The sequence below is a fragment of the Morone saxatilis genome, unplaced genomic scaffold (assembly GCF_004916995.1).
Source record: "Morone saxatilis isolate NCDOM2014 unplaced genomic scaffold, NCSU_SB_2.0 Contig1, whole genome shotgun sequence".
Classification (NCBI taxonomy): Eukaryota; Metazoa; Chordata; class Actinopteri; family Moronidae; genus Morone; species Morone saxatilis.
This window is the reverse complement of record NW_023339651.1, coordinates 6,815,980-6,840,954: the sequence shown is the minus strand read 5'-3', so window position 1 is coordinate 6,840,954 and position 24,975 is coordinate 6,815,980. Positions and strand designations below refer to the sequence as shown.

Sequence of the window (24,975 nt, the reverse complement as noted above, 5' to 3'; positions counted from 1 at the left end):
TACTCCTCCTGGATTTTGTTAGCTTTGGACAGGCTAGATTTTTCCCATTGTATTCAGTCGTTATGCAAAGCTAACCTAACCGGCTGCTGGATGTAGTTTTGTATTTACAGACATACATCAGTCTTAATCCCTAAAAGTCAAACTATTCCTTTAATGGTTTCTGTGCCACCTGCCTAGTCAAACAGCCTCTATGTATTTTTTTTTACGCTGTAACCCTCTAAACTTATCAATGGTATTTTCACCAACAGATGATCATTCCAGAGTGGTGTTGAATCAGCTGGATGGAAATCCCTGTTCAGACTATGTGAATGCTTCTTACATTGATGTAAGTTATCATCATTCTGTTAAACATGGTAAACACTGACTGTACCAAAATAACATTTAAGGTCTTAATTTCTTATGGATGTTCTGCTCCACAGTTTCATCATAAATCAACTTAATATTTGTTGGTTGGTAACAATCTCACTGCAAGGTCCATTAGCTATTCTGGAGCTTTCGATTGTATCGCACAGTCGTTCTCGACAGGCAATGTTCGAACAGGAAACAGCAGCTGAAGAGACAGTCTCACCACAAAGTCCATTAGTAGCTGTTCACAGCTTTATATTCATATTTTTAACTATTTTAATATTCTTCTCTAACAGGGTTTCACGGAAAAGAACAAATTCATAGGAGCACAAGGTAAGATACAGTGCATTTGGAAATGACATACATAACTATGTTGATACCTTGGTTATTAATTTGTCTTAATAAATCATTTGTTACTATAATTGATATTGAACATTTTTGTCTCACAGGTCCAAAAGAAGACACTGCAGCAGATTTCTGGAGGATGATATGGGAGCAGAAAGTAGCGACTGTTGTCATGCTGACAAATCTGAAAGAAAGGAAAGAAGTGAGTGATTTTTAGCCTGGTTAGATGTGTCCATGAACAAAATAACATTGCTATGAGCACCAGGGTTTCTTCTCCAGCCGGGTCTCTGCTTCGACTCTTCCTCAGGATTAATGGAGCATCACAAAAAGATTTGAGATGAAATGTACTTCAAATAGTTTTCACTGGTTATGGTCAAAGGTGAAATCATACAGTTTAATTTAAACTTCTCATTGTCACACCTGTAATCTCCCCTCTGACATCTCTTTCCTCTGCTATAATTGTGCAGTCTTTATTGCGAACCAGAGCTCATTCAATGAACAAGGAGAAGAGAAAAAGGCTAAAAAGATCAATAAGAAGAGAACTGGCGAAGATTTAAATCAGCATGTGGATGGGTTGAAATCAATGGCCACATAATGTGTTATTAAGTCCTCTAAATCAGTATCATAATCACCCAGCAACGTCTTTATATTGAGTGGTCTCACCTCTGTCTTACATTAATCTGGACTGACTGGCTGTGAAATTGAACCATGTGTGTTTCTGCATCTGAACCATTTTGTCTATTGAAAGGAAAGTGTTTGAATATGTTACACAAGTCCTTTTGTAGGTATTTAATTTATTGAATAATGGATATAAATAATCTTTATCTGCCCCCAGGACAAGTGTTACCAGTACTGGCCAGATCAGGGCTGTTGGACCTATGGGAATGTGAGGGTGGCAGTAGAAGACTTCACTGTCCTCGTGGACTACACCATACGCAAGTTCTGTATACAATATGTAAGTTTCAGGAAATGCTTACGTAGTTATTGTGCTTCATAGAAATTGTAACAATGTTAATAGAAACGTGGGTGGTATTTGTAACTGCATGTTGTATCATGTAAAGTTCACTTCCTTTTTCATTGTAACTAGACTCTACCTCTTTCTGAGTAACCTCTGAAAAATCTTGCTCTAAGGCACAGCAAATATATCCAGATCATTGAGTAATAGCTCTTGCTACTTTGACAATGGTTTTGGTGGAAACTGAGATTCATAAAAAGATTGCCCTGAGGCCAGAACAGTTCTGTTGCATCTTCAAACTTGCCATGCAAGTTATGTTGACACTGTTAACTCTGTTTTTTGTTTCTATGTAGCAAGCCACCGATGCCGCTAAGACTCCCAGACTGGTAACCCAGCTCCACTTCACCAGCTGGCCCGACTTTGGAGTTCCCTTCTCGCCCATCGGCATGCTCAAGTTCCTCAAAAAGGTCAAGGTGGTCAACCCAACCTTCTCTGGACCTATTGTGGTCCACTGCAGGTACCAAAAGAGCTAATTATTATTATAATTACTATTATTATTTTGTTGTTTACTTGGATCTACATGCCTTTGACAGAACATACTTTTAGTGGCTTTAACTATTCAATTTGTTTCTATGGAGATAAATATACTTATGGTGAAATATCCTCTTTGTGTGTCTGCTGGGAAACAAACTGTAAACTATGGCTGGAAACATTTTGTGTGACTATAGCAATACATGTGTTTACAAACACAGATGTTCCTTTGTTTCACTGCTGTTGTCTATTAACATGCAAGTGTCAGCTGAGGATTGCGGTCATTCACTCTGTGGTTTGTATTGTGTCCCTGCAGCGCTGGTGTTGGGCGGACAGGAACCTTCATCGTAATAGATGCAATGATCGACATGATGCATGCAGAGCAGAAAATTGATGTGTTTGGATTTGTCTCCAAGATACGAGAGCAGCGCTCCCAGCTCGTTCAGACGGATGTGAGTTGGAGACGGGACAAGTTCCCACTTGTTTATCATGTCAGCCATATGACACAGCACAAATATTTGTAAAGTTCAAATGTGCCAATGCATAGCGTGTGTGTTCATCTGTTTTTGTGTATTCTTACCCCAGATGCAGTACTCATTCATCTACCAGGCCCTGCTTGAATACTACCTCTATGGAGACACGGAGTTGGACGTGTCATCTCTGGAAGGTCATCTGCACAAACTGCACAACACCTTTGCAGACGGTGACCGGGTCGGCCTAGAGGAAGAGTTTAAGGTAAGACCAATTATTTTACATTCTGGCGCATGAAGGATCACAAATATCAAGCCTATTTTATCTAATATATTTGTACAAAAACCACAACCATGTACAAGAAACTACCTCAACCTAAAGAGCATAGGATTTTTAAAAGTTTTAACTGCTTTCCATCTATAGTCCCTGGCAGTTAGACACGAAAACTAAAAAATACACTACATAATACAATGATATGATAGATTGGAATAGCTCCTTCACAGCCATATCAGCTCCAAGTATATACCAATTAACATGTACCATTACAAAACACTTGTTTGAATGCCCTTGTTGAAAGGTGCTATAAATATAAATGTCCCTTGCCTATATTTATCACTGAAAAAACGTGCTAATACAAGACATTTGTTGTGTTAGAAAACAGCCCAGTGTAACTGTTTTATTTTCCTATTAAATTTGTGCGTAAAAAGGATACTGAACGGTTTGACTTTGTTTGCTTGATTTCTGCCCAGAAATTGACCAACATGCGAATAATGAAGGAGAACATGAGAACGGGGAACCTTCCTGCAAACATGAAGAAGAACAGAGTTCTGCAAATTATTCCATGTAAGAAAGAAGGAAAGTCATAGAACATAAAATGGATTGGATGTCTGTATATATGAACTCATGGCAGATTTTGTCATGGTTATTATTCCACTCTGTATACCTTATTCTCTGTGAACATGTTTATACTATTAAGTTTCTCTATTCTAAAAAAGTCTGTTCCCATTTCAGATGACTTCAACAGAGTTATTCTCTCCATGAGACGAGGCCAGGAGTTCACAGATTACATCAATGCATCTTTCATAGACGTAAGCAGATTGTATTACTGAATGCTTCCCTTGTTGCATCTATATCTTCAGTAGTTCTTAGGTATTGCCATTAGCACACATTACTGGACCTATACGGCCTAAGCTGTGTGTGTTTTACTGTAACTCAGGGCTACAGACAGAAGGACTACTTCATTGCCACCCAGGGCCCTCTTTCACACACAGTAGAGGATTTCTGGAGGATGGTGTGGGAATGGAAATGTCACTCCATTGTCATGCTCACTGAGCTCCAGGAGAGGGAGCAGGTAAGCTGTGATAGCTGATGGCTGCAAGCAAGCTATGATTGATTTCTTCAATAACCACTACAAGACTGCAACATAAACCATCTGTGCTTTGATTTGTTGCTTCTATCACAGAACTGTACTTTTATGCTAGTTCATGTTTGTGCAGTATTTCATAGTTTGAGCCAAAACAACTTTTGAATATTTACATTTCATATATGATGGCGCAGTTGCTGTTAAACTTTTTGCCGGTATTAAACAGACACACCTCTGTTTTTGTCTGTTTTTTTTGCAGGACAAATGTTACCAATACTGGCCCACAGAGGACACAGTCACCTACGGAGATTACACAGTAGAGTTGAAGGGAGACACTTTGTGTGACACCTTCAGCCTACGAGACTTGGTACTCACCTTTGTCCCGGTAAGCAAATTACCTCACACTATCACACAGCTGTTATTGAGCCAGTAACGCCACAATACATTTACTGTTTTACTGTAGCTGGTAGAAGTGGAGCAGGTTTTAAATACTGTATATACAGTTAGGTAGTTCAGTCCAGTTTTTCCCAACCTCGGGTTTGGACCCTCTCCAAAGGGTACCCCATTAATAATCTCATAACCATCAAAGTTTAGACCACCACATTTTTTGTGTTTTCTGTAATCTTTGCATTTTCATGATTGCATAATTTTACCACTTTAAGCCTCAAACTGAAAAAAAGCATTTGAGAAGAAGTCTGTCCTGGAAAATTAGTTATTGTACTACCAGCTCACAAAATATTCTTCCTCCTCCAAATCCTCCAACAGATCTTGCTTCCAAGCAAGAGTCATCACCAGCATTGACTCTAGAATAATGCACATATATTCATTGTAGCAGCAGGAAAGCACAAGATTTCCCTCAAGGTGTTATTTGACCTTCAAAATATTGTCAAAACTTCTTCTTGTCTTAGGACTTATTGTTCTCCTCCTATCTTCTATCCACCAGCTGCGCCTACTCCTTAAACTTCCTGCATATTTCGTTGTTATGCAGACACATTCACTTTCTCAGAACACATTGGTGCACTGGCTCCCCTCCAGGCTAAACTTTTACAGTGAGCTTTCTTGATTCAGATTTCACAATGACTTTGACAATGTAATATTATCACATCTACGTGTGTAACAGGAATTTCCCTCACAAGTCGAAATGTCTCCTTGGTGGAACTAATGATAGGTCATAGCCTACCGCAAACCTTTAACAGTGAAGTAATGTGGTGTGGAGACTATTGTTACATTATTGTGTGAACATTTTGAAAATTAAACTAAATTTAAACTTAAGATAGCATCATGCAAAATTAAATTTAATTAATTTTAACAGCATTTACCTTCTAAAGCTACACAGGATCTAATGTAATTGTCTTACAAAGAACAAGAATGCAAGTGAGTATATAAGACTCTCTCTGCTGCCAGAGGAAATGTGGTGGGCAGGATGTGTTTAGGATTATCAAGTGTGAGCCTCCCATCTCATATATCTAATTAAATTCGACCCACATCACCTCTCAAAGGTTCGGGAGTACATCCCTGCCTCACGGAGCAGCACCCATCAGTCCACCACTCATCTACCGCGCACTTAACCTACACTGACATTGCACCTGCCATTATACGCTTTCATATACTGCTAATAAATCATATTTAAAGGTATTATGATCTCTCGTCTGCCTGTGCATTTCCTCTCAAAGGAGAAGCAGACGAGGGTGATCAGGCACTTCCACTTCCATGGCTGGCCGGAGGTCGGCATCCCAGCCGAGGGGAAAGGCATGATCGACATCATCGCCTCAGTGCAGAGACAGCAGCAGCAGTCTGGGAACCATCCCATCGTCGTACACTGCAGGTAACTTCAAATCCCTCTTTTAGGCACATAATTTTTATGTTGGTATTGTCTACTGAGTTTTGCATAAGCCAGTTTAATAGAATTGGTGTTTGCAAGTCACTGTTCGTGCTTGAATTAATTTCTAAGATTTTTTGTGTTTGTGTGTGCGCTGCAGTGCTGGTGCAGGGCGAACAGGTACATTCATTGCACTGAGCAATATCTTGGAGCGAGTCAAGGCAGAAGGCCTGCTGGACGTGTTCCAAACTGTGAAGAGTTTACGCATGCAGAGGCCTCATATGGTCCAAACTGTGGTAAGTATCAGCAGAAGTGGATCCTAAATAAGTGCTAAAAAAAAGCCCCCATTTCCTGCTTTATCTTGACTGAAATCGATTTTACAAGCTACCAACTAAACCGTTGTTTCTGTTTCCTCGTTCTTTTCACAGGAACAATATGACTTCTGCTACAGGGTGGTACAAGACTTTGTCGACATTTTCTCAGACTATGCCAATTTTAAATGATGAGATTTGCCTTAAACATGGTTTTTAATGTTGTTTTCTAAAGCTGGTTTGTCAGTTTTATGTGTTACTTTAACTTGGTCAAATGATCTATTTTGCTATGCACTTGTCCTACCATTAACTGAAACTCCATCCTCGCTGTAATATACTGTATGTCAGTGGATGAAAATTGTAAATGAAAAAAGTTAGATTAATAATGTATATTTCACATCATGTATGATAATTATTTTGTCATGAAGTGTTGTTCTGAACTTGGTCTCTTATTTCAGTTTTGTTGTATAATACTGTACTTTAAATGTTTATCTAAGTGTTATTTTGGATTGACCACGTAATATTTTTAAAAGTTGTAGTTATTGTAAATGTATTTATGTATTGATGATGACATTCCATTCTTGAGTTTGGAGAACACGACGGGAATGTTAAGACTTTTTTTTATGTAAAAATACAGTCCATTCTTTCATTTATTAGTGACTTCTATCTGAGATTAGAGGCGATATTTAAACTATTTTTCATTGTCCTTAAGCTACATGCCCATCACGAATGTGATACTCTTTCCAATGGAAATATTGTCAGAAAAAGAATAAATCACTTCAGCCATAATGCAGAGAACGTAAAGTTATGCAAAGAGGCCGAGGTGACGATACAAGGATTGATTTCCAATAAGGATTCAGGCAGAAGTTTTATAGTTAGACGTTTCAGAGTCGTGAAAGACCATTAAACTGGTTTTATACCTCAAAAAAAGTGGTATGCAACTGCATTTAACATGGATGTAACATTACTACAGTCTGCCTTTTGTCTGTAGACAGCAAAAAATATTTTGCTAAAATGACTGCACATTAAAAAGCACATATAACGCAGCCTTTTGCCAAGAACCTGCAATATTCAAGAGTATGCTTATTGCTTCATTTATATTCTAGATTAGAAAATTTTCAGAAATCAGTGCCATATGTACATTTTTAAGACATGGAAAAGTAGAGCAACCCTAAGTTGAAGGCCAAGCACTGAAAGGTAATCCTAAGAAAAGTTAAGGTAAGTGTGATCACTGAATGCAGTAGTCAGTATGATATAATGACAACTTGTGTCAGGTGCACAGTTAAGACAGGTATTCAAAGTGTAACATTAGATGAGTCCAAAACCACAATACACAAATGTGGTGCTTCAGTGCCTGCTTAATGCCAGAGCAACAAAAAAAACACCCCATACTATCAATGTTCAGTTACTTTATGTTATAGAATACGTGGGTTTTCACATCAAAATGAGGAACCAGAAGGTTTCATAGAAAGGATCTAGAGGTAGTTTCATACGTAGGAAAGTATCTGAATGTGAAACAACTTTTCTGTGCATTTCTTTGGAGGCAGTAACCCCCATCCATCTGGTACTCCAACATTAAACCAAATATTTGGAATGATTTGACCCGGCTCTAATTTAATCCTCAATGAGATGTGTAATTTTGTTGATGCTGTATGTAAATAGTACATGACAAAGTGCTAACATTGTGAAAGTGGCTGAGCAGCAAGGAACTGTCACGTAATTGGTTATATTTTGTGTTTCATCTGTGGGAGATTTGAAGTGCAGCACAAGGAGAGACTTAACAAAACAACCCGAGTCTACTTTCCTCATGGCTTCATTTCTGTCAATGCTGTCCTTTTAAAAATATTGAGGAGAGTCTATTTAGACTACACCTCTTTGCCTTTGCTCTCTCTGTGGGTGGTCTATCCCCTTTGGATTCTCAATGTCTTTGAAATGCAAGTTGCAATATTAAATTCATTTGAAAATGCTTTGGGGGTCAATGAAAGTTTTCTTCAGAAGTCAGGGCTAGCGTCTGGAAAAAAATAACTATTAGTGCTACTGCAATAGCTTATACCTGTATTTCATTTCAACACATACTGGGTATTGCTCAAGCCACTGCAACTCGATGTGATTCATGTGAGTAATACACTGCATGCACTCTGCTTAACCCTGTATCACTTAATGACATTGTGACCTTAACAGTCAAACAATTTTTTTCTCAGAAAATAGTGAAAAATGCCCAACTTCTCAGAGCTCAAGCTGATGTTTTCAAATGTCTGTTTTGTTTACCAAAGCTGTTGGCTGATTTGCATTGAGAACAGATAATAATTAGTTAGATATACAAATCTTAATATGTAGTTGAGATGAGACCATCAGCTGGATCTTAATGTTCCTCAGAATCATTACTTTAAAAAGTCTGATTCTCATTATTATTACAATTAGTCCTGAGAAAAAAAAATGTATGATTGTCTAATCAATTAATAGACTACTCATTTAATCTATACACTACATTATTTTAGTCTGGATATTCAGGTTCCTATATGAACACTGAGGCAGGTTTGCTGTAATCTTTCCTCCTGTTCACGCTGACATTAATCGATCCTTTCCTAATTCACTTCAGTGTAAATGATATCAGACTTTAGTGTCTCAGTTAGTCAAATTAAGTGGATAAGTTACAATGTTTTTCCCCCAAACAGTGTTTCCTTGTTGAGCTGCAGTGGAAGGATAGAAACAAAGTGAGAACATTTTGTATTAAAAGGGCCAGTGTGTAACATTTAAGGAGCTCTATTGGCAGAAATGGAATAAAATATGTATAGTTATGTTTTCAATAGTGTATAATTAACTGGATATAGGAGTTATGTTTTTGTTACCTTAGAATAAGCCTTATATATCTACAGATACCGCAGTTTGCCTTCTATGGAGTCCATCATGTTGAACCACCATGTTTTTACAGTAGCCCAGAAGGGACAAACCAAACACTAGCTCATTCACATTTTTTATACATTTTGCAGCCACCACATTTTTCCCCTTCGGGCTTGGAAGGGGAGGTTGAAGTGACAGAGTTGCAATCTGTAACTACACCACTAGATGCCACTAAATCCTACACTGAACCTTTAAAAGGTTGTAACTTTAGAGCATATCTACTTGATTTGTGGCTGAAGCCTCATTTACTTTCAGATAAACAAGACTATTTCAGATAAACTGACTATTGTTTTCAAACAGCCATTAAAATTGATGAACCTACCCTTCAAGGTAATTTTGTTTTTTTTTTAACCCACAAAGGAACACAAGACTATAGAAATGTGTGGTTAAATACCAGCAGGAACAGAGAAAAGACAATAATGAATAAGGATGAAAACAGCTAAAGGCGGTTTGGACAAAGAACCACAACTGACTGTGATGCAAAAAAATAGAAAGACCTCAAACAAATCCAAAACATGCACAGAAACAAAGAGGTTCAGTTTCATTATTTCATTCAGACACATTTCCATCCTATTCAATAAAAAAGATACCTTACGCATCATCTTCTGCTGTAAGACTTTCAGAAACACTGGTTTCACTGGTTCTGTGACATAGTTGGAGACATAAAGGCAGATTTCTTGACCTGCGTAAGTACTAGTTTGCGCCAACAGGGGGCAGTGCGCCTCAATCTATATGTAGATGGGGAAATTCTATTCATTTAAGAGAAAATTCTACTGATAATACAATGTGAATTTCTGTAATATACCAGTCAATCATAATGTGCTCATTTCAGTGGCTTTATACTGACCACCAAAGAGCGAGACTGAGTGAAGATGTCAAACAGAGACAAATGCTGAAGCTGCTCTATAGACGGAGAATGATGATACAACTCCTACATGTCAGCATGATGAAACTGATTAAGATTATAGATATAGAACCATAAAAGCTTCGGTAAAAGTCTCAATCTCACTAGATCGCTTCACTGTTTTAAATGGTTCAAATCAATTATCATTATTTAAAAGCAAGTTCTTACAACATATTTGGATGATAATTCCTTGTTTAGTACTATTCTTAACTGTCTCAGACAAGAGACAAGACAACAGACAAGACAAGACACATGTTGAATCCAAATCAACAGTTTCACATCCCCATAAATTCAAAGCATTGTTTTCCGGTAAACAGTTCTAAGCAACAAAATCAGACAATTCATCATTACAAGACAAGCAAGAAAGTTCCTCTTTCACGGTGACAAGGTACATAAACAAAAGAAAAGAAAAGAAATGAAGAGAATATCTTCTATTTACAAATAGAAATGTGTGAATAAAGCTTTTATTCAAGTGATTGTCACCAGTCAACAGGGAGGAGTAAATTTAACCTATTTTGCCAAACAATCATGTTTCTTATCTCGCAGAAAAATCCAAGTGACAAAAAGCCTCTTTGTTGACAATTTCCATTTCCTCTGAGACCCAGTGCCATGGTAACACTCCTCAGCGGGTGGGGCTGTAGCCCAAAAAAAGGTCAGCATGAGTGAAGAGGTCATATGAATTATGTATTAACCCTAACTGACTCTCTTATTTTGATTGACCCCTAACTAATTATATTTGGTCTTTCACAAGGCTTCCCCTTTCCCTTCTAATATAATATGGAACACGAGCCATTTATCGGCATGGTGGCCTCCCCTGTGACCCCTCTGCTGAAATGCTTTCATGTGTGGCTTCGGAAACTAATTTCTGATTAGAAGTTTCTTCACTCGTTCTGTCACTTTTTCCCAAACATGCTCACATTCCTTTCACTGTCCCCTAAACGGAACAAGAATTCAAACCACAAATGCAGAGGAATTAAGTATTTGGGACTATACAAACATGTTATATTGTCATATGGAATCCATCTCATGCATTTGTAAAGAAATTCTGAAACATGTATTTGAATAATGTTGGCTTATTTAGAGCAGTGTGCCAGAGATGATCACTTTCATTCACATCTAAACCATGATCAGCAAAACGTAAAAAACAGAAGTATTTCAAATGTGCATTTTAAGCAATCAAGACTTTAAAGTGTTCATTTTAAAGTGTGCCACATGCAGATAATTGGTACTACACAAGAGATAAGAAATAGTTTTTTTCTGAAACATGACCACAACCATGCTAGCAGCTCTGTAAGACTGCTGACAGCATAACAATGGTTTTGGTTAAATGTTAACATCAGCATGCTAATATGCTCACACGGACAATGCTAAAGTGATTAGTAGGTATAATGTTTACCATGTTCACCATCTTAGTTTTGCATGTCAGCATGCTAGAATTTGCTGACATTAAACAAAAAGTACAGCTGAGGTTGATGGGAATGTAATTAGTTTTGTAGGTATTTAGTCATAAAATAAAGTATTGGACAAACTGAGTTTTTGACCTGATGATGGTGCTAGATATGAAGTCAGGGTATGCCCAAAGTCACTAGGATTCATCCTATGATGACAATGAATGTCTCTTCCAAGTTTCATGGCCGTCCATCCAATAGTTGTTGAGATATTTCCGTCTAGACCAAAGTAGTAGACCAACTGACCATCCACAGAGGCATAAAATAGGGCTAAAAACCCAAAGTGATTCTGTATCTGCGAAAAGCAGAGAAAAAAAGGAAATAGAAGTGTCTATGTGTTTATGCTACAAAATTGTGGTTTCTAAGATCTCAATCTAACAGTGTTAGCATGCTCTTTCTCTTGCTTCTGTGTGGTTGTGGCTGATGAAAAGAAACAGGCACAGGGTAGAACATAGAGGTTGTACCATTACGATCCTACGAATGAACTGGAGATCATGTCTGTCTGTCTGTCTGTCCATCTGTTGTCTGTTTCACATCTCTGAGTCACTGGCTGGATAATGACTTGTTGTTAAATGTGTTCTCTCACCGTCTCTTCCGCTTTCTGTCTCTCTTTCACAGTGCAGCATCTTGCTTCAGTAAAAACATTCTCAACAAGAGCTTCAAGTCTCACGATAATTCAATCAGACAGCTCTTACTGGGATGTTAATGTGATGCAATGCCCCCAAAAATGCATTACAAGTGTTATTCTATTCCTCCCTTGTTCCATCAGCCTAATATGGTTTTCAAGGTGCTTTTTCAGGAAATTCAGTGGAAGCACAGATGAACCAACTGCTTGGTTTGGACCAAAAATATATCAAAACCTAATGTGGATGGAATGATAATAAAATCATAGCTGGTATCCATGTAATTTTTTAAATATGTTGTGAACCTGCTTAATTAAATACTGCTTAAAGTATATAGCATCTTTGTTATTGTGAACAAATTTAATAAGAGGACCAAAGATGACAATGTATCTGTCCATCTCTTAGCACTTTTCAAATTCTTTACCCTATCTGCGGCTCTAAGCAACAAGCCCATTGATTGACTGATTGAGTGATTGAAGATGTAAATCTTTAAAACGGCGACAAAAACATTTAAAATGTTTCAATGTAATATCATGTAATTTCTAAAATGACTGGGCACTGCCGTTTTTAGCATGACTGGTGCATTTGATGGGAATTATTTCCAGCTGTGGATTTGGTGTGCTAGTGAGTATTTACATTAGCAGGCAGGTGAATCTGGGATCTACAACAAGAAAATAAAAATCATAATGAAGGAATGTGTCATTCAGTGCTATGGTGTGGCTCATTGATGTGTTAATGTTTTTTGGGGGCAGACTCAGAAATGACAGTAGTGTTGTTTGGTGTCAAAGGCATGCATTTGTTTTTGTTGTGTGCAGTATGTATGGGTTCTGACATATTTTTGCAAAGCAATGTGACATTTAGGATAAAAAATAAAATAAATATGCTGTTGACCAACTTGATGACAATTCAGTGTAATAGTTTTCAGCATAACTATTAGTTGGGACACCACAATGTTTCTGATATAAAGTTACCAAGGGAGGAAGTAGGCCACAGTTAAAATATGATATAATGCACACATAATTGTTTCAAATCAAGTAAACAGAACACATACTGGCATCTGTTATAGTTTGCATTAAAACCTAACTGGAAAACATCCAATTACAACAGAATAGTTGCTTGAGGACAGTATTTTAATAATGAAAGGGAAGTCATTTATAGGCCTACAATCACTAATCACAGAGTTTGTTTCAATAATGTATTGCCTTGTTAACATTGTTGATGAAGTTAATTGCTTTAATGAAGCCCAATAAAAGAAGAAGGAATCAAAACACATCAAAAATAATTAACAAAAGGGCTCCAAACTACATAACAAATTATTTCACATATGTCAGAGAGAGAGACGGCTGCATAACAAGCTGCATACCAAAATATTGCATAGCTGATCTTAGTCTGGTTAGATTCCACACAATGAGTGGCATTTTAGATAATGAGGAGAATGGGACAGTTTGCCTGTTGATGTTAAGTGCATTGCCCATCCATCAAAGTCAAATTTGGATTTGGATTTTTGGCTAATGTTTTTTTGTTCTATTCTTTAGCTTGCTAATATTCATTGTTGCCATAATCCCATGAATTGTTTCTGCCATGTGAATCGTATCCATGTGATGTTCTTGCGGATTATATCTCAAAGACAATGTAAATGGTGTTGTCTTTGGCAACCAAGCTGAAATCTTGCTTTTTATTGTCAGAAAAAATAAAGCCAAAATAAACCATACTGGCAAACTTCCCCTAAGAACTACCCCTAGTGGTAATGCATGATCAGAGTGCTTACTGTCCCTCCTAGAGAGTGCCTTGTGCATCTGGGTTACCACGAAGTCAGAGGTCTCTGACCAGAGGGAGGAATTAGGGAAAAAAAGGAGTGAGCGTCTGTGATGTATGTGTCATAAAGGCTTTAAAAAAAACTCACAGTAACAGCAAAGATGCTTTATGAACACCCCAGTCCAGCTGTCTCCTCGCTCAAGCAGTTTTGTTTTGAATTGTCATTCCTGACTGATTTGAGAAGTGGTATGTACGGTAAAAGTCAATCAATTTCAACCACCGCAGAATGACCTTCAATGTGCTTTTTAAATAATTGTGTTCAGGTTTGCCCCTATTTTCTGAGTGGAAGAAGTGGTGGTGTGAAGAAACCACATTCCCCACTAACTGGACTGTAATAAACAGTGGGGATCCATCATATTTCAGTTTATGAACATCTAACACCATTTTGTTGTTTTTGAAAAGAAATACAAATGCTTGTTTTATACCACTGGCCAACGCCACCACCAGAGTTTGACTGATGGCACTACTATTGTTGCTACAGAAAGGTTTATGGTAGCCTACTCAGTTTATAACATAAAAAAAACCTCTGTTAGTTAATAAAACCGGAAATAGAATATTCCCTGACCATGCAGCTTGTTGACATCTGTTATTAGAGTGACAATATATATGAACTGAATTATGTACAGGGTTCCTTTCTAAGAGGTCAGCACAGATTAACTAAAGACACTAAACATGAAATATTGTTATTATGGTTGTAATTCATTAACCAACCGCTCTTTAACTAAAAGCCTACTGGGCGCCAGTCAGAGAGAGAGGATGTAGAATTAAAAGTTTGATTTATTGATTGCCCTGTTTCAGGGCTGCTGGAATATGTGCTCCAATAAATATCATGAACCCTGCCTGGTGCCTCTTAGTTCCTTTCTTCTCCTTGTTTGTCCGTTCTCCTTCTTATTGTTCTGAGACACTGTTAGATGTTGCGTCATTAGGCCATTTGTACAATGAGGAAACAGTTGCAGTTCTTACACATTCTTCTTGCAACAGTTCCAGCAAGTTGATGTTATTTCTGAAAACATTCTTCCCTTTTCGTGTTTCAATGTCAGCTTAAATCATCCCAAGGAGTGCGGACAAACTTATATAACATCAAGACCCACAAGAACTCAATATGGTAGACATCTATCAAACCGTAATCGGATTATCTTTCTGTTTGTTGAAGGATGAAAGGGTGCAAGCACTTGCCAACACAAATGTTAGGAAATTAAGAAATGATTCCTGAGTCTCATGAAAACACATAAAAGCATTGAGCAAGGACGCAAGTGATTTGGAGTGATCAATGATTATTTTCTGTGTGATCTGTGATGAGGTCTGTGAGAGGAACATAATGGTGCTTTTATTCAAAGTGCTCAAAGCATCAAAAAGGAATAGTTTGACAAATTGCTTTCCTTTCAAGAATTAGATGAGAAGAACGATACCACCCTCATGCCAGTTGTCTTAGCTTAGCATAAAGACTGAAAGCAGCCAGCCTGGTAACACCTCTGAAACTCACAAATTAATAGGTTATGTCTTATATGTTTAATTCATAAAAAATCCAAAGTGTAAAAATGCATTGTAAATAGCTGTTTTACATGTGGCAAGAATAACCCGGCACATAACCTTGCTATAAAATTTAACTTGACCTTTTCACACCTTTTCCTTTTACACGGGTATGGTAAGGACTTAATATAATGAGATATACAATGTCTGTCTTATGCTAAGCTAAGCTAAGTAGCGGTAATAATATTTATTGTACAGATATGAGAGTGGAATTGATCTTCTCATCTAACTCTCTGCAACAAAGTGATCAAACATATTTCCCAAAATGTCAAACTATTCTTTTAATTGACCAGATGGGCACTTATAGGAGATGGAGCAATTAAAGGGCACTCTAGCGGACTAGAGGTGCAATCGTGCAGACCAGTAGGATCAGAAGGGCATTTGGACCAACCACACCAGCACTTAGGAGACACTAGTGATGTACTTAGACCGAGCAGTAGGACTTTTGGACCAACTAGAGGGGTACGAGGGGGTAATTAGCACGGTTTTAGTACTTGAGATCCACTTTTTGAACGTCTGGTTCATTTCTCGGAATCGACCGCATTTTTATTACATCTTGTCTCTTTTATTTTAAGACCACATCTCAGAAGATATCAATAAATTGCCTGTGATTCATCTGATTTATTTGTTGCCATTTTTATTGTGGTTGGATGTCAAACTTCCTGCAAATGCAACCAATAACAGCCAAATGTTGCTACCTAAGCCACAAAGAGTTCATCTGCAAAACAGTTACATTAGCAATCGGCCTTTGTACCAGAACACCTCAGAAATCACCGAAAGAGATTTTGTGAATATTAGCTATATATATTAGTTACCTACTTAGGCTACTGTATGTTTCAGGGCGCTAGTTCGCTTGTCAGCTATTTGTCACCTACCTACATATGCAAGCTATCTAATTTCTATTTCTTCTTAATTCTAATTCTAAGTGTTAACTCTGTGATAGATTGAGGACACAGGACATGTGATGAACTGTTGTTCCTAAATTATGTTTTTGCTTGTTGAATTTCTCACAGTACATTTATACACAAATATATATGGCATTAAAATAGGTGTTTTTATGGGAATATGGATCTTTCAGATCAATTTAGGGAGTGCTTAGGGTTTGCATGTTCAACATTTTATTGTAAGTGTGTCATGCAGTCTGTCACTGGTCTAGTCTTGAGACCAGTGACTTAAGACTCAGTCTCACCCTGCCTTGGTCTTGTCTCGGCCTCAATACACCCTGGTCTTGGTCATAAGTTAGTTTTGGTTTAGATAGTCTTAATTACAACACTGGTACTTAGACTCCGCACTGCAGAGGCAGTAACCCCCCCTCCTGCCTGCTCACTGTGCACACCACTGGATAGATAGATATTTACCGTGACTAATGATGATTTTCATATTTAGTGACAGACTGATGGAGCGTTTACAGATTCAAGGCGAATGATGGGACAATACTGCCATCTTGAAGGAAATATTCTGCATGTAATTTAGATTATCATTAAGTGAGGATTAATGTTGTCATCATAATATGTGCTTTTTTTTCTATAATTACACGAAATACTGGGAGTGGTCCAAGCAGAATAATACCTCTGTCTGCGGTCCCACCATAAAAACAATACAAAACAAAGCATTCCCCAGATACCACTTGTACTGATTGGGTTATACATATTAGCATGCATACTGATCACACCCATATATTAACTGTTTCCTGCTGTGGCCAATTTTTTCTCATACACATATCGGTGCTGAGGAGTGCTGGTTTATTGTTGTGGGTTAAGTGTAGCCTTGTGTGTCAATTTGAACTCGACTCCCCCTGTGACCACGGCTCAAAACAGACTGAGCTTTGTTATTTAGCCTTGGTAAAAGTGTGTAACAAGCACACACACACACACACACACACACAGACACAGGTAGCAGTGTCCGTGCCATGGCCCTGCACTCAAGGTTTCTTTATCAGCCTAAACTGGAATTCACATGCTACTCTGTATGAAGAAATCTTACATAATGCCTCTTAGAGTTAACTTTACAGGCTCTGTATTTGATGTTAAAGACTTCACTAGATCCATTAAGGCACCATTTACTTTCCACAGTTAAGACAACAAGGGCACCAGGTATCAGGGATTTAAGCAGGAGACTGTGTTCACCAGCTGCCTTTTCTCTAAAATCCCTCCAGCTTCAGCTTCAGCTCCTATCCAGATCTAACAGTGCTTTCATGTTTGACCCACTTTTTCAAGACAGAGAAAATGACAAAAAGAAATACAGGCAGAAGGAAAAATGATGAAAAACACACCGGTGGAAGAGAGCGGGAGAGTTAAGGCAGAGAGACAGATTAAGATGGAGATGCAGTAAGTGGGCAAAGGCAGGGAAAATGAATGAAAGAGTGGCAGCGGCAAAGAAAATGAAAAAGGTGTAAAGAGAGAGAGGAAAAGAAAGGGGTAAACAGAAGGCAAAGCTAAAGGCGCCTGGGAAGAAGGGGAGTGGGCTGAGCATGAGGGAGGAGGGAAGCTCTGCTTCTCCTAATAAAGCGAGTGTATGTGAAAGGAGGTGCTGAAAAACGATAGACGAAGCAGAGAGCTGTTTAGCCAGACGAGGGGAAGGACGAGGAGGAGAGTGAGAAGGATACACGGAGAGAGGCCAACAGAGATTTAGAAACCGAGAGGCTAGGAGAGAAAGAGGTGAGGAGAGACGGGTGACAGAAGGATGAAGGAACAGGCAAAGGAATAGACAAGAGCATTGTGTCTGCTGCCTGGGAGGAACCCATTTGGCAGCAAGAGGTAGGGGGTACTGCTGTCATGGACTGGCAGCCACAGACACAAAAACGCATTTTCATGCACACACAAGAACAGCGCAATCTTCCCCGTTAACCCAGGTGATCAGCAGTAAGAGTTGTACCGAGAGTACCATAGGGTACAGCGAAATGTTAGAGTATAGTGGTGATGTGTTCTCTTCCAACGTGTGTGACTTGCTTTATCTGCATGTGCAAGTGGGTTACAGGTACGGCAGGTGGACTTTTCCATAGCATGGTGTGAGTGTGGCGTACGCGGCACTAAGCGCGGTGTTGTTTGTGTGTCGTGTGTATTGTATGTAGAACACTAACAGGGCATTTGAGTCCGTAGGAGCTCTCGTTGTGCAGGATACAGACTGCTGCACACTTACAGATAGTCATTTCAAGACTCATGTGAGGCTTATGTGAATTTATATTGGTTTCTGCAAAATGATGTGACGGTGGCAAGGGCGTTATCTGACTAAATGAAATGCAAGGTTAATGGAGGTGTTAAAGGTTCATTAATGACAATATTTTTTATGAGATTGTACGGAGACTCAACAACCAACTTACAGCGTTTACTGTGTTCAGCAATTATGTTCATCCAGTATAACGCTGAATGAGTTACTGTATTTGGAGTTTTCAAGTGAGCCCAGAATATCATTTGCACTATATGGTTTGTTTTAACTAATAGGCAGTGTGAATTCACAGAACGGTTCAGTCGCAAAGATTTTATAATGTTGAAAAGCAAAGATCAAAAATCCCAGGATACGCTCGCCGGGGAAGGAGGATACCTTCTTTCTTCTGGAATCCTGGAGACAATTGAACCATAACTTTGTTTGCCTCTGGGTTTGTTTGTGTGCAGTGTGGAGCGGGGTGACGGGTGATTGAGCTCAATCAGTCCAAGTATTGTTTGCACAATCGATTGCTTCTATACGGTGGGGGTGTAGGGGGTGTGTGAGAGCGGAAGTTGGAATGTGCGAAAATGCTTCAAGGAGGCGAGAGTGAAGAAAATGTATTGCAGATAAGTCAGAATGAGCTGCGGTTGATTGTGGTGTACAGACTGAGAAGATAAGCGCGAGGGGGCGCGGTCTCCAGGTGATTCGAGAGAAGGCGTGCTAGCGCTCAGAGGGCGGGAGGCGGTAAACGCAGAAGCGAGAGAGAAGCGCGGAGTGGTCGGCATGCAGGACGCGGGGTGAGGGCGCGTTATGCAGTATGACGGTTGAAGAGGGTATCGCCAAAAGAGAGGAGATGTGAAGGCGAACAGCTAAGGGTGGGGTGTTCGTGATGGGGATACCTGGGGTGTGCGGGGCGCGCGTGCCCTGGCGAGGAAAGAATAGAGAAAAAGAGAGAGAGAAAAAAACAAAAAAAAAAAAAAAAAAAAAAGAAAAAAAAAAAGAAAACAAAAATGCTGGTGATGTCCAGATAAGGCTCTAAATCTCCACGTAGATGAAAATAAACACCAAGTCACCACTGAAGGAAGAATAATAGCTTTGTAGCTATTATTTCCCTCTGACCCAGGATGTTCGGCAAGATCCTTTAGAATGAAACTGCAACTGTTTTTTTTTTCTCTGCTGAAGGTCAGGGTAGACCAGTCCAGCCCAGGGTTAGCGTCAGTGTGTCCCATAGGCGAGGTCAGACTGGACTGAACACCAGTGAGAACAGACCAACTTCCCTGTGGCAGACAGAGATGCTTCCTCTCATTTCTCATCATATGACACCGCCAGAGGTTCCTTTTTTACAGGATGCAGTAGACAATGTTATTTCACAATGGTCCTTTAATTGTAAAAAGTTGAAGCAAGAAACCCAGTGACAACTTAAGGACACTGTGTTCAGAGGCACAATGGTGTGTGGTGCGTGGGGATGATGAATGTGTTTCCCCATGAGGAGGTTATGTGGATTTTTGTTTGTGTATGTGCATGTGTGTTAAGCTAAAGAGTAAAATTACATAATTTACTCAAGGACATAATTGACTACATAAATTCCAGTTTACCAAATACAGTCTGCACTTCATATCCATCCTCAGAGCAGGCCTTCAGGTTTGAGTGTATAAGCAACTCGGCATGTCACAAGAACAGGTTTTTCGGAAACAAGTTGATGCCAATATTCTGACCTGATAGGGGCAGCATGTACGCATACAAGTGTTCTAGTATGCTGTTTAATGCCAGTGGAAGAAAAATGCCTCTGAGCACAGAAGAACAACTCGATATCCTTATCCAGAAATACACATTACCATTATTTTTGTTTGAGATAGCTGGTATTGCTGTGTAGCACACTATGTTCAAAACGCTAAAGGGTAACGCACTTAAGTAATGGGTTAAAGTAATATAACCATAGCTCGCAGGAGTAGGCTACCATCTTTATCGTTAAATAAATATTTCCAGACTAATGGTCCGTCACCATGTCAGTAAATTTAAACATCTGCTTGAGTTCAAAGTATATTCAGAGTTCAGCAGCAGAAATCTCGTTGGCACTTCATTACCTTCCAGACATGGACAACATGCTGCCCTGATTTGCATTAAGCTTAGTGAATATCCCCCTCAGTGTCAGTGTTTGTCCTAGAAGCTCAGAAGAGTTTTTATTTCAGGTGGTAAAGCAAAATAATGATTTTTGGGATATTTCTTGGAGACAAACCATGGAATTTCACTTGTATTGGTATTGACTACTAAATTTCAGGTATCGTAGCATGCCTATAAAGCAACTTAATAGACAAGTACAATTTTGAGGTACTGGTTCTTTACAGTAGTAGTTTTGTACTGAGATGTTTCATTGCACAGTTATCCAACAGCTGTAGTTTGTAGGCTCTCTAATTTTGTCTTCCCTTCATCGGAACATTGGAACAATGAGTATTTTAACTTTGGATACTTTTAGCTGATTCTTGTTTACATGTCTTACAAGGTATTTCTCTGTAAATTAGTATTTTTCTACCGTGGTATTGCTAATTTTACCTAATTAAAGGATTTAAACACTTGTTTTCCACCGGTGTTAGGCAAGTTGTGGTCACTGCGCCTATGTGACACATTACCTCTACAATGTTCGTGCATGTGTGGCCTAGGCTTATGACTTGTTAGAGCCTAACCACGAAAGCAGCACAACAAATTAAGGACCTGCCTTGGAGGGACGTTATTGTCTCGTCTTCCATCATTATGGAACCACACAGTCGATCCCCAACTGTGACACCCATTGACTCATCCCTGCGCACAAAGTAAAACCCCTCTCAGTGTCTGATGAGCCAAAACATTTTCCTTCCTCTATTTCTCTTTCTCTTCCTCTCTTGTATTGTAACGCAGGAGAGAGTTTCAGATCAACAGGGGTGGATACAGTCATATGACAGGTCCTTATCAAACAAGGAGCAGCCTGGATTTCAACTAAGTGCCAGTATAAACTTTATAGTTGTGAGCTTCTTTGTGTGATGTCAGCACATTAGGCCAACCTATGAACTGTGTATCTTGACCTTTATGTATGTGTGTTTGGGCCGATTTTTATCTCACTTAAGCTACTTTAGAATCCGGACTTAAATTTAAAAACACATTTAGGGTTAGGTTTAGGTAAACATTACGATCAGTGAGGATACAATTCAAGTTTAGGGATTAGGGAATTAATGTAGTCAACAGTCATCTAGATGCAAAATGAATGTGTGTGTAAAAATGGCTTTGCGCTGTGAATGTTATTTTATGTGTCACAGTTGTTGATAATTGTTTTATAGGTGAATCTCGACAGTGCTTTTTCAAAACTTCCTGCTTCCTTTCAAGTACAAGTTAGTTCAAGTTTAAGTCCTCTTAGAATTCTTACAATATTTGCATTAAACTCCCAAAAAAAGGACTCAAAGACATAAGTGATAGCAGATGTTATGTTTTCCGCTTTCTTTTTTCCATGCCCTCTGTTTCCCACAAATCTGTCTGTCCTCATGCTGTAGAGTTTGAACCGTATCACCATGGCCTCACTTTAACACTATATTTGTGTTTAAAGAAGGGTTGGAAATGGAAACATTGTGTTGTGAGATGCGATCGTGCTGTGTTTGTCTTGACGTGTATCTACCAAAGTGATGTGGATTAGGCCTATGTGTTTTGCTGAGGGCAGTTTTGGAAAACTGACCACATTTAGGTTGATCCCCTCTTCTTTTGTTAGAAGGTTAAGACTTGATTTCAGGTTTAAGATTAGATTAGGCTTTGGATGGTTCAAGGGTTGGGGTTAGGTATGTAGATGTGATCAAGAGGGAATGCAAATGTCATTAAAATTCCTCACAAGTACAAATGTTCAAACCTGTACTTTTGTGTGGCCTAAGAGCTGTTTCAGTCTGTGTTGATGTTCCGAGAGAGTTCCCTTTATGATCTCATCCACTTAATTTGCTGCTCGGGTAAGCCCTTTCTTGTGTCTCAACATGTGTGTGTTTGTGACTTTGTGTCTTTATCTGTCTAGTCTGCAAGTGATTACACATAATGTAATAGCCTTTCCCTGCTTTAATCTGAAAGCACATTTTTTGAGTTTAAAATTAAACTTAACTGTAACTAAGGAAGGGTGAGGTTCTGGTCAATGCAGGGCACATTTACAGCTTTATTTTAACCACTTCCCTCGCTGACTTTGATTTGTACTATAATAAAGCAGGAGTTTTGTAATTGGAGCCAGCTCTCATTAATAGAGACATCCATTAATGCTAAGGCGAGTGGTTGACTTCACCAGCAGACATATCATAGATGTTCTCATGCATTTTAGATGTGCTAGACAAACAGCCATAGTAATGACCACATAATTCAAGGCGTGTGAAGATGTTGTAAAACAAGTAAGCATATGTGGCAATCACATGTGGTTTCATTCTCGCTTCAATGTGGCTGCAAGCCTTTGAGGAAAGGTTTGATGAATCCCATAATCCCACTGAAGGGGAGGGTGAAACGAAGAATTTGCGATCTGTAACTACACTGCTAGATGCCACTAAAGCCTACACATTGGTGTTTTAGTTCACAGCAACTTTTTATGAAGTAGTTTTTTTTATAATAGTTTTGTTGAATTTGAAAGAATTTCGGTCCAGTTTAAACTCACATTTTGAGAAAATTTGTGTCAATTTTGTTTAGATAATTCACTTCGTGCAGGATGTTTGTTAGTATAGAAATATTTGAAACATTGTTCAGATGATCGGCCACAATGCATCCTCCCTACACAGTAACTACACTTTTATTGCAAGTTTTGCTCTTTTAGCTGTTTCATCAAGTGGTCACAAAAGAGGACATGCCTTAACAAGACACTAAGACTTAAAAAGAAGAATGTTTTGGGGAATGTTTGTCTTATAGTCAGGTATCTCAACTTGACAATAAACCCTAGTTGTCTCTTTCTCATCTTAGCACAGCTCCACCAAGGCTTCCTCGGCTTTGCCAAGATTTGATTCCATTATCTTAAAGTAAGACAAAGCTGTAAAATTAGTAACAGACTTTCAGAAACCTTAGGGTAACATAACATGTTTTTGTATATTTTTTTTACATTTATGCTTATTAGCCAGGTGTCAGAGGGTCAGTCATGTGGACAGTCACATTTGTGCCTAAAGCAATAAAAGACCTGTCACATGCATGTCTAGCTCTCCTCCTTTCATACTTCCAATTTTTACATTTTTACATTTCTGCTTCAAATATTTTATCAGTGCTTTAACGTTAGTATACAAGCACAGAGATACATAGGCCTAAATGTAATTTGTTATTTCAGCAATCTGACAACTGCATTATTGCATTTGCTGCTAACACATTGTCATTATGGGCATGGTTTATAGGGGCGTGTCTTGTACAGGAGTAGTTTGTAGCGTCTGCAAGGCCACAGCTGGACCCTTCTCGCCTTAACTACCTTCTCATGTGACACAAGAGTTCAGAGAGCACCTTTAAGGCCAACTGCTGCAGAGTAAGAGACTGAAAAGGAAACAGGAAGGAGGAAAGTGACACTTGAAATTATTGTCCTCATTTGGAACCGTAAAGTTTCCATTTTGAAAGAATGTTTTACAGTTTTGGGTCGTTTTGAAGCGTTGTCTCGAGTGAGGCAGTTGTTTTTGATGGTATGGAAGTTTCAAATAAATATGGAAATATGGTTATTTTATCATTTCTTAATTGAATTTACAGAAAAATGTAATAATAATATATTTATTTGATATAGTGCTTCAAAAAAGGTACTCAAAGGTTCTTTACATGGTAACAAAATACAATAGCAGAAACAGCAAAGGCAATTAAAAAACTACTATAACAACTACACTAAACAGGAAAACTAAAACAGCATAAAAAACAAAACAAAAACAAAAAATAAAACAGCTGAAGCAATAAAAAGGAAAGAAGGGGGATAGATCATAGATTGAAAGCAGGTGTTTGGGGAGAGAATTCCAGAGGCAGGGGGTAGTATCTGGTTCAGACAGTGCCTTGGTTATATTTTAAAAGAAGAAAAATAGGCATGAACTTTGGTTGCTTGCTTAGAACTGACATGGTCAAACAATTACAGGATCATTGGTGGTGGCTGCATGTATGTGTGCCTGTCTGTTTCCTTAACGTTTAGAGGCTTTGGGTCAGATCTCTCCATGGGGGAAGGTAAGAGAGTGATAGGTGAGATAAAAAATGACATCAATAGTTCTCCCGTGCAATGTATAAATGTGTGTGTATCTGCAAGAGAGGGAAAGAGAATGGATCAAAACATTTGCAGGCAGGTCATGTCCTGCATCTGCACACACACAAAGACACACACAAAGACACACAAAGAACTACACACAACGCCCACAAACCACACACACACACACACACACACACACTGCAGCTTTCCAGCAATCCCTGTTCTTCAAACATACACACATGCAGACACACACACCGCCTCAGAGAAAAGCAGGGATTCCAATCCGTCACAGAGATGA

The 24,975-nt window shown here is 38.7% G+C and overlaps 1 protein-coding gene across 2 annotated transcripts in view; it reads left to right on the top strand.

The window, feature by feature from the left end:
- ptprea (protein tyrosine phosphatase receptor type Ea) overlaps positions 1 to 8,106 on the top strand; it is a 50,772-nt gene extending 42,666 nt beyond the window's left edge. For both annotated transcript variants that reach the window (XM_035666774.1, XM_035666782.1), the window contains 14 exons: positions 249 to 325; positions 642 to 678; positions 795 to 892; positions 1,526 to 1,645; positions 1,999 to 2,162; positions 2,493 to 2,628; positions 2,762 to 2,911; positions 3,397 to 3,490; positions 3,659 to 3,735; positions 3,864 to 3,998; positions 4,270 to 4,395; positions 5,684 to 5,835; positions 5,990 to 6,125; positions 6,258 to 8,106. In XM_035666774.1, coding sequence (XP_035522667.1) covers positions 249 to 325; positions 642 to 678; positions 795 to 892; positions 1,526 to 1,645; positions 1,999 to 2,162; positions 2,493 to 2,628; positions 2,762 to 2,911; positions 3,397 to 3,490; positions 3,659 to 3,735; positions 3,864 to 3,998; positions 4,270 to 4,395; positions 5,684 to 5,835; positions 5,990 to 6,125; positions 6,258 to 6,332 — 1,577 coding nt within the window. In that variant the 3' untranslated portion in view covers positions 6,333 to 8,106. The remainder of the gene's footprint in view (positions 1 to 248; positions 326 to 641; positions 679 to 794; positions 893 to 1,525; positions 1,646 to 1,998; positions 2,163 to 2,492; positions 2,629 to 2,761; positions 2,912 to 3,396; positions 3,491 to 3,658; positions 3,736 to 3,863; positions 3,999 to 4,269; positions 4,396 to 5,683; positions 5,836 to 5,989; positions 6,126 to 6,257) is intronic.
- The last annotated feature ends 16,869 nt before the right edge of the window (positions 8,107 to 24,975 follow it).